Here is a 12,248-nt window from a genome sequence, read left to right on the forward strand (position 1 = left end):
CTTGCATCTCCTGCATTGGCATTTATCTCGTGTCTCCTGCATTTATCACTAGTGCCACCTGGGAGGGCCACAGATGATCCCAAGTCTCCCTCCAGGCAGCAGTGGGCATGAAAATCCAGTGGCCACATTGATATTTCCCAGACACTGGGTCACATGTCTCCCAGGCCAGTGCAGAGAGGATGGGGCCCTGGAGCGCAGAAGCATGATTGGGATGCCCCCCTCAGCAACAAGGCCCAGGGTACCATCCAGAGGACCATCGGCAGGGGCTGGCTGTGTGAGTGAGGTGTGGAGCCAACTGATGGAGTGATGGATAGGGTGTGGGGAGGAGAGGGGGGTGTCAAAGGCTGTCTGGAGGGACGAGATGGGGGAAGGACAGGGAATCGTGTGTTGAGCACTTTGAGTTGGCAGTGTCTTGGGACTTCCCAGCTGAGAACAGATCTGGAGGTTTCCAGCAAGAGCTTGGGGCTGGAGATAATGGAACCTCTGCAAACAGATTGGAATGAAAGCCGTGGATGTGTATGAACTTGTCTGGGACCAAAGGAGGGAGTGAGAAGAGGGCTGGGTGCGCCTTGAGCTGAGCCCAAGGGCCAACCAAACCACAAAGGCTGGGTGTGGCAGGCGTGGAGGTCATCTGGGGTGAATGTCCTGAGGTGCTATGAGGGCTGAGCTGTCTGAGGCTGGCAGACTAGTTGGCAGGCTCCTGCCAATACCCAGGGGCAGGGGTGTGTGTGTGTGTGTGACCTAGGATGAGAACAGCTGGCTAAGACGAGGACACCAGAGTCGACAAGCACTCTCAGGTCCAGGATGTGATCCATGAAACATGGGATGTGAAGAGACGAGGGGTCAGGCCCACATCACAGAGGGCTGTGCTCGTGTGACAGCGTGGTGTCACTGGAGGAGCCAGGGAGAGGAGTTGAGGAAGCCTCAGGCCGGGGCTCTGAGGGGCAGTCAGCACTTGAAGTGGGGCAGGAGGCCAGCTCTGAAGAGGTTCAAGGGGGAAGAGGTCTGGAAGGCGGAGCCTAGGACTTGGCACACAGGAAGCTTCCGATGAACCTCTGTGGAAGGAATAAGTGAATGAATGACGGGCTGGCAAGTCAGCGCCGAAGAGCCGTACCACAGTGGGGAGAATTGGGAGACAGAGAGTGAGGATTCCAAGGAGTGATTGGCCAGGTGTCAAAACCTGCAAAGGCCACACGGCATGAAGCCCTCAAGGTGGCCGCTGTTCATATGCTAGAGGTAGCTCCACTGAGTGGCCAGATGCACAGATCACAGAGGCTGGGGAAAGAATGGGCAGAGAGATAAGAGGAGACCCTTTGTCTAATTTTATTTTTTGGCCACAACAAGAGGCATGTGGATTCTTAGTTCCCTGAAGAAGGATCGAACCTGCGCCCCCTGCATTGGACACTCGGAGTCTTAACCACTGGACCGTTGGGGTAGTCCTGAGAGGAGATCCTCTTAAAGAAGTCTGGTGAAAAAGGAAAGGAGACACCGAGGCAGCAGCTGGACAGAAATCTACTGGAAGAAAGATTTTGATGTATGGATATTTATATGCCTTCCTTCCTTCTGACTTCCACCAACCCTCTCCCCTGCCCCCACCCCCTCACATCCATCCATCTGATTTAAGCATCTGATCTGAGGCCTCTAAAGGTCTAAATTGCAGGTCTGGTACTTTCTCGTTAGGTAGCTTTGGGAACATCCACAGGACCATTTTAAGCTGAGCTCCTGCCAGACACAAATCCCATAGCGAAATAGGATTCAATTTACACGAAGTTAAAATTCAAGTCTGGAAAAAAAAAAAAAAAAAGCTGTTGTAAAGAGAAAAACCTTGCTCTCTACGTTTTCTGACCTAGTGGCCAAAGGAACTGTGGATTCCAGTGGCCAGTGCTAAGGCAGGAACCCTGAGCTCCCAGCACCTGGTCAATGATGCCATGATGAATGGTGAGGAAAACCAGGACTCAGTACTGGTCCATGTCCATTTATTACAATCCTGTCCTGTGTTCCAGAACGAATGGCTTTTTAATACACAACCCGAAGCACTCTGAAAAGCGATCTTAACTTTCCATTTCTTTCTCAGTATATCAAATCTAAAGGAAAAAAAAAAAAATCACCAGGTTTAGTACATCCCAGAAAAAGCACCTTTACTAAACAACAGGAAATAAAACGTGCCAGGAATCTGACCAAAGAGACGAAGCAGCAGGTGAGATTCCTGATAGGAAAGAATGACTCCCAATGGAACATAAATAGATTCCCCTCAAAGTACATACATTTCACACGGGTGTGTACATACATAGGTAATATATTAAAAGAAATTTGGTTTCTACCATGAGAAGTTTACTCAGAAATAATAAATCAACATCTCACCTGAGACAGGGAGGTCGGGGCGCTGCAGCCACGGTATAAATCGAGGTGCACCTCGCTGCTGCACAGGCCTCCCCACTTTACACTATATACACTTGCTGGGTAAGGGGGACTGGGGCGAGGGTTTCTCCCTGCCCCTCCCGCCAGGACCAGCAGATCCAGTGTTTGTAGAAAAGTGAGCCAGGGAAGGCAGGTGGCTATATGGCCCGGGAGCCCACCCTGCAGAGCCCAGGAGCTGGCTCCAGCGGGGAAGGCAAATGCCCGAAGCCACCTCACCTGCCTGGAGAGCTGCTTCAGCTCTGGGGTGAAGGGAAGCGCTCAGGACCCCAACAACGGTATGACAGCAAGCCTGCCTCTGGGGTCCACCCACGGCCTCCAGATTTTTGTAGTTTGGCCAGCGGGGGCTTCTCCTGGGATCAAACGGCTTTGGGGAATAGAATTTCCAGACCCACCAGGGCTCAGCCCTGGGAACGTGTGTACGTGTGTGTGTACATGCCCTCGTACACACATGCTTCAGTGGAGGTCAGCAAGTTGCAAACAAAAGTGTTCTACAGGGGCGTGCTCAAATAGTGTCTGCTTTGTCACTGCGTTCTGAGTGTCCTCATACCAGAGTGGATTTGTTCAAAAGATACTGGTTGCTGGAGGCTACAGATACAGAAGACAGGTTGTACACCAGCGGGGCGCGACCCTCTCAAGGCTTGGCACAGCATTTTTAGCAACAGAACAGAAGACACGCACAGGAACCCTCTCCTCCTCCTCAAACCCTTTCCTGGCGCCGCAGGCAGACAGGGAAAAGGCTGCGGTGATCAGCAGGTGCGATCCAGGAGCTGTGGGCCAGGAGCCAGGTCACACGCAGCCGTACTCGTACCACACCGTCTGCTGGTCGCCACCTGGCTCGGGGGATGCTGGCGTGCTCTTGGAGCTGCTCCCACGCCCGAAGTCCTCGGGGGTCCGGCTGCCCTGGGGCGCCAGGTCTGGAGACCTGCCTGGGACCTTAGCAGGGAGGCCCTCACTGTGGCCCTGCCCCGGGACCCCGTCCCCTTCCGAGGGGCTGAGCCCCCCTCGGACGGGGGGGATGGTGGCCAACTCCCCCGGGTGCAGGGGGCCTTGGGGCTTAGTCCTGGGGACCGGGGCTGCAGAGGGTGAGAAGTGCTGGAGCTGTGAACTGCTGCTGCCACTGCTGCCACCGCCACCAGTGGCAATGGCTGGGGATGTGGCGGACTGCTGCAGGGGGGGCGGCCTCTCCTCCTTCGGGGGAGCCAGCGAGAAGCGCCTCAGGTCCAGCGGCCGGCTTCGGGGGCTGGGGCCCTGACAGGAGCCGCCAGCCTTTCCCACAAGCGGGGTCCGCTCACGGGCCAGGCCATGGGAGCCAGGGGCTGTGGAGCTCTGCAGGTTGTGGCTGCCTGGGTCTCTGCCCCCTGAGGCCTCAGGACCCCCCAGCTCCTGTTTGCAGGCCTCTGGCCCGCTGGCCCGGAGGAGGTCAGCAGAGGCCAGGCTGAAGGCCCGGTTTAGGGATGCACTCCGGCTGGCAGGCGTGTGGGAAGCGTGGGGCATGGCGGCCTGCCGGGCTCTGCCCAGGGACAGGCTCTGGGATGGCTGGGCCTGCCTCTGGGGGACACTGGGCATGGCCTCGGCCTCAGTGGCTCTGAAGTTCGGCTTTACATACTGCCCAGGCTTCAGTGGCTTTCCCTCAGAGGTGCAGACAGGCATCTTGATGGTGGGGGCCACAAAGCTGGTGGGCATTTTGGCCCCTTCTTTCCTGGGCAGTGGGCCTGGCTGGCCTCCAGTGGATGGGAGATCACTGGCCTTTCTGAAGTAATCACTCAGCAGGTCATCCCGGCAACTGGGAGCATCCTACAGGGAAGAGAAGAAGAACTGAATGAGTCCAGGGGCTGTGTGACTTGGTGGGGGTGTGTGACTTGGAGATCCCTCCTCCCACCCAGGATCTCCCCTGGGCTGCCCACACGGCCGGGACTGAAGTTTCTTGCTTGGCCTGTTGAGGGCCTAATGTCCCCACTGCACACACTGTCCCGGTCGGGTGGGGGTCAATGTGAAATGAGGATCATTAGGGAGCTGACCCAGGCACCACTCAGTCGCCCCCTAACTTCACAAGCAAGAAAGCAGATTCAGAGAGGAAATGACTTCCCACAAAGCTCATTCATTTTATGAAAGGATCAGGACAACCGTTTTGACCTGGGTCTCCTTTTCCACCAGGCAGCAGAAAGCTGACGGGCAGGACTGGACCTTCTTTGTCAGCCCACCAGGCTCAGACACACTGCAAGCGCCTTCCAGTGGGCCACAGAGAGGAAGACAAACAAGGCCAGCTCTGCAGAAGCCAGAACCAACCACACAACAGCATCCTCACTGCCTCTCAGATCCTTCTCCTGATTTTAGGAAGGGGAGAGGCAGGCACAAGGGGCAGAGGAGGGAGAGGGAACCAGAAAGGCCCAGGAGAAGGCAGAGGGGGCCCAGCCCTCCAGATTGTACCCCGTGCCAGGCAGCCACCACCTGGCTGGGCTTCCCCTGGCCAGGAACCAGTGTTCTCTGTCACCATCCTGGGGGCAGGTGGAGCCCCCGGAGCCAACAAGCTCGGTGGGCCTGTTCAGGTCAACTTCAGCCTTCTGCCAGCACCTCACAGCCTAGAGGAGCCCAGCTAGAGGTTTCTCTCAAGGCTGGGGATGGAGCAGGGGAAAGGTCAGGGCCGAGAGCTGCTGCAATCAGCCCCCAGCTGGCTGGGACCTGTCAGGGGGGAGTCAGCCTGCAGGATGGGTCAGCAGCTCAGGAACCACCTGCCGACAACTCCTGGCCCCTGAAAACATTTGGATGCTCAGCTTGACAGAGGCACCCTCTGCTGTTTCATGTTAGCCTGAAGCCTTACTCTTGGGTGTGTGTGTGCAGTAAGAACCTGGGTCATCAATATGGACAAGAACCATTTACCAAGTACTTCCCACATGTCAGGCACCGTGCTAGGAACCACGGGTGTAATCCCAAAAACTTAAATTTGAAAGCAACCTTGTGTGAGAGTTGTTTAAGGTTGTATGAAAACATCACTTAATATGTAAGAAAGGACTTCCCAGGTGGTTCAGTGAGTGGTAAAGAACCTGCCTGCCAATGCAGGAGACGTAGGTTTGATCCTTGGGTCGGGAAGATGCCCTGGAGTAGGAAATGGCAATCCACTCCAGTATTTTTGCCTGGAAACCCCATGAACAGAGGAGCCTGGCAGGCTACCATCTATAGGGAGGCAAAGAGTTGGACACAACTTTGCGACTAAACACATGTAAGAAAACTGAGGTCACAGAGATTAGGCATCTGAAGAACGGCAGACTGAGGATTAGAGCCTATGGCTGTTTGACTCTGGAGCTGTCTGCCGTGCCTCCTGGCCCCTTTCTGCACACTTCTAGTTAGCCTCTTCATCCCCACTTTCAGGAGGCCACCCAGGGAGCCCATCGTGTGACTCTGCTCTCCCAGCATCACCAGTACTCAGGGAGTGGAGGCATGGGTGGCTTCTCTAGGCCTGATCGGGGGAGGATGGAAGTGTCAGGTGGGGCTCGTGGGGTGAGCACCTGGGCCGATGGAGGGGGAAGGAGGTGGCTCTCAGAGGCTGAGCACCAGCTTCCAACAGAGACTGCTGCAGTGAGACAGCTTTGGCCTCATTTAAGCTGAAAAGGGACATGCGCTGATAGCGGCCTGAGCAACAGTGTCTGTATAGGTCTAAGCTGAGTGCAGAGGGGCCATGCCCCTTGTAAGCAAGGGGACCTGACCCCTGAGATCTGTCCAGGGATAGGAAACCCACTGGGACAGGCACACAATCAGAAATGGATTGAGGAGAAGAGCCATTCAATTGCAGGTACCCTCGATTTCTGGACTTTTCTCGTTTGCTCCATCAGGTCAGTGCCCCTTAGCCTGTGATGCCTGGACCCCCAGTGACAGTGAGAGCACCATCTGGGAACTCGGCAGAGATGCAAAAATCTCAGAATCCCTGGGGTCCAGCCTGTGTCCTACCAGGTGAGTCTGACGAATGCTAGAGTTTAAGAGCCACTGCATCAGACCATAAACTTCTGGAGGGCAAGGTTTTGGTCCTTCTTAGCTTGGTTTCCCTAGTTTCTAGCCCACAGTAAGTGTTTGATAGGCAAATAAATGAAGAGGGGGAGGGGCCATGTTTTATAATTCTTTGGCACCACCCAACTACAAGACCAAGCATCTAGCAAGTATGCTATAAAAATTGGCCCATTTGCTTTGTTTTCTGAGAGCAGGCAACATACATATTGCCTAAGACACAGTACCTGCTCAATAAATATTTCCAAGACAAATATTTTGTGTTCTCTGTGTCAATATAACGCATTAATGTGGGTCACAGAGTTTACCATGTGGCTACAGAAAGTTCAACTGTATTTATTTAAGGGAAATGAGATGCCATCACTGAAGCCTTAAACCTTAAAAGATCTCAATTATGGAAAAGACCATGATGCTGGGAAACATTGAGGGCAAGAGGAGAAGGGGGCGACAGAGGATGAGATGGTTGGATGGCATCACTGACTCAATGGACATGAATTTGAGCAAACTCCAGGAGATAGTAAAGGACAGGGAAGCCTGGTGTGCTGCAGTCCATGGGTTGCAAAAAGTTAGACATGACTTAGTGACTAAACAAGAAGAAGACAGTATATAAGCCATCTGTTCAATAACCCAATAGCTCAGGGGACTGAATTTAGACAGTATATATATAAAAAAAAACCGGCAACCCACTCCAGTATTCTTGCTGGGAAAATCCCATGGACAGAGGAGCCTGGCGGGCTATAGTCCATAGGGTCGCAAAGAGTCAGACACAACTGATTATGCACATATATACATGTGAAAGAACAGATGCGCAGCTTCAGAAAAGCTAAATGGAGACACTGGAAAGGTGACATGGGAGGGAATCCTAATAATGGGGGTGTCTGGGTTTAGATCTGCAGAACCGAGGTTAGCAAACCAGACCTGTGGGAGGTCCAGTGTGGGGCCCCTTTTTGTATGGCCTGTGAGCTAAGAATAGTTTTTACACTTTAAAATGACTGGAAAAGACTTTTTCTTAAAGAACAATCTTTTGGGACATGAGACAACTGCATGAAATTCAAATTTCTATGTCCATAAGTCAAGTTTTATTGGAACACAGCCATGCCGACTCATTGACAGATGGTCCATAGCTGCTTTCCTACTAAAATGGTAGCATCGAGAGGCTGCAACAGAGACCGTCCTGCTTGGGAAGCCTCAAATATTTACTCTCTGGCTCTTTATAGAAGAAACTGATCTCTGCTGGTGAGGGCTCAGGGGAAGTGGGCACGCAGAGCTCTGCCTCAAAACCCGGTGAGATGCTAAGCCCAGAGTGGGTGCTGGGCACATGTCTCAAGAAGCTCGCAGCGGTGGGCACACACTATCCCTGCCCTCCATGCCGGCACCAGGCTCTGCCCACTCACTCCACAGATGGAGCAAACAGCCTCTGTGGTCTGGGGCTGGCTGCCAGCCTCAGGCCCTGCAGGCTCGTGGGCTTCCTCCCCATCTAAGGAGCCCCGCACCTAGGCTGCCCCCTGTTCCATCTCTGTATTTCTGCTGCCAGTTTCTGCCTGCTATCCCAATCCAGGGAGTATGCAAGGGATGATGGACCCGCTGTGTCCCTTTGAGCCCCAGGGCCACTCACGGGGGACGGGGAGTCCCGGTTGCTCTCCTCCAGGAACTCCTCCAGGGTGACCATCTCGCTGCTCGGGGAGGTGGAACAGGGCCGCGCCCCACCGTGGGGCTGTGCTGTGCTCCTCTTCTGGACACCCTCTTGGGGGAGAGGCCCGTTCCGTGGTGGGGGGTACTCATGGCGGCTGAGGGCGGGGCGCCCCGGGGTGCTGGCATCCCGTGGCAGAGTGGCCGTGTCCCTGCTGGGGATCAGGTCTTCGCTGCTGAAGCTCTCGGACCTGCCGTGGAGCTGGTCGGAGGAACCTGGAGTCAGGGCGGGCGGCACAGAGCACACATCAGACCTCTTCTGCCTCCAGTGGTCTCCGGGCTGCCTGCCGCTCACCTACAAGAGGACCCTGCCCGAGAACCCAGGGCACACTTCTCCCAGGCTGGGATTCTCCACGTGAAGAACACTCTGGGATGCTTAGAATTCAGAACAAAATAGTTTGAGATAAACGTGGAAGGTTTCTGCTAAAGTTCATACTGTTAGTAGTGCTAAGGTCCCTGGTGGCTCAGCTGGTAAAGAATTCGCCTGCCATGCGGGAGACCTGGGTTCGATCCCTGGGTTGGGAAGATCCCTTGGAGAAGGGAACAGCTACCCACTCCAGCATTCTGGCCAGGAGAATTCCATGGACTTTATAGTCCACGGGGTCGTAAAGTGCTGGACACAACTGAGCAACTTTCACCACACTCATTAGCTCTCATCCATTCATATATTTAAAAGCTTTACTGAGCACTTGCTATAAGCCAGATGGTCACATGGACACTAAGAAGTGAAAAAAATTTGTGTAAGAGTTTATGGTCCCAGGACAGCAAACACATTCTTTTCAGACGTAGGGGAAACATTCATTAAGACAGACTATATTTTGCACTATAAAATCAACTTAAAAAAACCTGAGAATCAAAGCCACTCTGTTCTCCGACCACAGTGGAATGGAACTAGAGTCACAATCCCCCTTCTAAAGATGAAGTAACTTGGATTCAGAGGGTGGGTAATTCGCCTAGGTGCCCAGACTCTGTCAGTGGGGGTGAAGGGATTTGAACTAAAATCCGTTTAAACTCTCGGCCTGCACTTGAAACCACGTGATGTGGCCTTGGAATGCAACAAGTGTCGAATGCGTGGAAGGTCTTGGGGAACTGTATTTTAAAAATTACAAATATAAACACAAAGACCCACAGACACTGCAAAGTGCCCAGAAGGAGGGCCAGCTCACCTTTCAGGTTAAGAGGTGAGCTGCCGCTGGACGCATTTCTACTGCTCTCCAAGCTCCCCGGCCGGGATGCTGAAAGGAAATGCCAACATTCAATCTAAAGGCCCGTGACCAGGTCTAGCCTGGACCAAACCATCTAATCTGAGAAAAATTATGGAACAAAGTCACTGCAGAAGTGGAGCGGAGCACGCCCTGGAAGGATGAGCTTCGGGACACCCCATGTTCTCCCATGAGGATGGCTAACTTCCCCGAGTGCCAGGTATGGGCGTCCAGAAACGACTGTGTGCAGATTTTTGTTTTTTTAAAGTTAGGTCTAGGGCTGTGGCTTCAAACGATTTTGTTAACGAAGAAGCTCTCATGCAGAACTGAGAAAGTAGATGAAAAAAGGGCTGCTCTGGGTGAGCTGAGGGTTGGGTGCAGGTCCCCACCCCTCTTCCTGCACAGATCTTCCTGGAACACGTGTGAAATCTCCTGCCTAGATGACAGTGCAGCTCGGTGAGGGCGGGAGCCAGGAAATGGTGGTGTGTGTTCACGTGCGTACATGTGTGCAACTTCAGTTCCCTGATCCAGGAGGAGGAGCTGGGACCCTCAGCAGGACAGGGAGCACTCGCTTTTCCCAGCTGTCTGCTGTCCTTCAGCCCATCCATCTCAAATTCACATCTGTCCCGGAGGAAACAAGTGACCTATATGGTGACGAGCGCTGGAGGGAACCAGGCCTTGGGGCTGCCGTCTGCGCCGAGCGTGTCTGCGGTGGCTCTTGGATCAGAGACTGAGTGCCAGGACCAGGGACGGTGCCCCCCGGCCCTGCCACGGGCAGGCTGTGCCTTCAAGGCCTGCGGGCCACCCCTCTGGGTCTCCTCCGCCGGTTGCACTGGGCACCATTGCTCTTATCAGCCTGCCCTGTATCAGTTTGTCCTGCTGGACCGCGAACCCCCGGGGGACAGGCCCTGTGTTTCTGTCATCTCTGCATCCTCCCAGCACACAGCTGGTGTTGAGCGCACTGAAAACGGAAGACACGCTGCTTACAAGCCACCTCCCCCCACCGCCTGCAAATCTGCTCTTGTTCTTCTGGGTCTTTAGGGCACCTAGTTCCCAAGTGCTGATGTGTTCACTGCAAATAGCATGCATCTGGAGAACACTCACTAGCAAACCGGGTTTGGGGACGAGCCAAAAAATACACGTTTTTTTTTTTTTGTGCATGGTATAAAAGCAAAATAAGTCCTCTTGTTGAAAGGGGAATTTTTGAAATTTAAAAATGCACATCCCTCTTTAGAAAGGAAATTAAGTTTCATTAAAGAAAACTGTGATACAAATCAATGGGATCTAAAAGCACTTTTATCTAACTGTTGCATCAAAAACCCCTTGCCCTTTTTTTTCCTGAAAAGAGAAGCTCAAGGAATCAAATACTTCGGAAGAAAACCCTTCTGGTCAGCTGACAAGCATAAATCAGGCTACTCCAGTTTACTGAACGTTGCAGGAGATCCTTGCGATTGTGTTGCCCACCACTCCGTGCAAAGACATAAGGGCTCCTTGTGTCAACCTGTGTCACCACAGAGCCTATAAACTGGGAATGTCTGTATCATAAAATTAAGAGATGCTAGCTAGTTCCCACACACTGTTGATCAGAAGTAAACTGAAATAAATGTAAACTTTGAGGGTTTTTTTTTAAGAATTATCTTCCAACCTTCCTATGACTTCTGTTTTGCAAAATTAAAAAAAAATCCACTTTTAATTTTTTGAGAAAGTTAGTATAATTTTGGTTTCCCTTCCGCAGAAATTTACAATATGCCTAACTCAAATGGCAAGTACTTTTAACAGTTTCTAAGACTAAATGTAACTTGGAGCCACTCTGCAAGTGAGGGTGGCAAGAGATCTTCCCGAACTCAGTGCTCCCTGTGTGGGTCACTGGAACATCCTGGCAAACATGAGGGGTGCTTTAAGGCAAGGGAAATTAAAGTCTCCAGAAGTGGGATGCTTCATAAGTAGTGAGTTCCTTGTCATTGGAGGTATGTAAGCAGAAGTCAGATGCTCGGGCCCCTGGGGAGGGGAAGGAAGGAGCTTGGACGAACTGTGGACCCATCCCCACTTCATGCAACTCCACTTTCACCTGTTTTGTGTACTGGACTTCTGTGCAGGATTTAGCTTGAGGGAGAGGCACTATTGCTGAGAACAAGACTGAGAATCCAGGTGGAAGGGCGTGTTGTGCTGACCACTCACCGTACTGCCTGGGGTGAAGGAACTCGAGCTCCAAGGACGGCTCGCAGAGGCTGTCGTCGGAATTATAGCCTGTGGTGAAAACAGGACAGTGAGTCAGGGGTTCTGGAACATCCATGGGGAAACTCAGGCCCTCTGCCAGATGGCCACTTCTGAACCTCGCCTGGCACCTGGGTCGTGGCAGCCCTTGGCTCCGGGTGAGGCGGGGGGAGCGTGGACCTGGCCTCGTCTGTGCCTCCTGCTGGTATAAGCCTCATACTCCTGACTCCTATTTAACTTTAGATCCCCTTTCCGCCTGTGCAGTGACTGGGGCTTGAGGGCTACAGCAGTGATCTGGCCTAACACTGCAAAAGGAGCTGAATATTTAGGGCCCTGAGGACCACTTCCCAACCTCCAAGGCCAGGCCGTGCCGGCAATTCTGGTCTGGGGGCCACACTGCCTTCGGGTCATAGGAGGAGGGCAAAGGAAAGATTCCAGCACCTGACCGGAGAGGCCGACTCCCTGGAGATAGCCCTGCCCTGGCAACTCCAGAAATAGACCCAGAAGCACAGGCCAGCCATCCACGGCCCTCTCTGAGAGGGACTCAAATGCCCTATGCCTCGGACCTGCGAGTTTCTTTCCGACAGTAGACCCTGGGTCCCTCCAAAGTGGCAAAAGGGTTTCCAACCCACCCCTGACTCCTATTATAAAAATTCTGGTAGTGAGAGACACTCAAAGTTAGGTATGATCTTCACACTATTGTAAATAACTATATATAACTAATAAGGA

At 53.0% G+C, this 12,248-nt stretch overlaps 1 protein-coding gene across 4 annotated transcripts in view; it reads right to left on the reverse strand.

Moving 5' to 3' along the window:
* Positions 1-1,959: 1,959 nt before the first annotated feature.
* The window catches only part of CCDC88C (coiled-coil domain containing 88C), a 147,375-nt gene continuing 137,086 nt past the window's right edge, over positions 1,960-12,248 (reverse strand). For 3 of the 4 annotated variants that reach the window (XM_027522093.1, XM_027522095.1, XM_027522096.1), the window contains 4 exons: positions 11,484-11,552; positions 9,270-9,338; positions 8,030-8,319; positions 1,960-4,212 (listed from right to left, as the gene is read on the reverse strand). In XM_027522093.1, the coding sequence (XP_027377894.1) occupies positions 3,205-4,212; positions 8,030-8,319; positions 9,270-9,338; positions 11,484-11,552 (1,436 nt within the window). In that variant the 3' untranslated portion in view covers positions 1,960-3,204. The remainder of the gene's footprint in view (positions 4,213-8,029; positions 8,320-9,269; positions 9,339-11,483; positions 11,553-12,248) is intronic. The other variant, XM_027522094.1, reaches the window with a different exon arrangement.

The sequence above is a fragment of the Bos indicus x Bos taurus genome, chromosome 21, assembly GCF_003369695.1.
Source record: "Bos indicus x Bos taurus breed Angus x Brahman F1 hybrid chromosome 21, Bos_hybrid_MaternalHap_v2.0, whole genome shotgun sequence".
Taxonomy (NCBI): domain Eukaryota; kingdom Metazoa; phylum Chordata; class Mammalia; order Artiodactyla; family Bovidae; genus Bos; species Bos indicus x Bos taurus.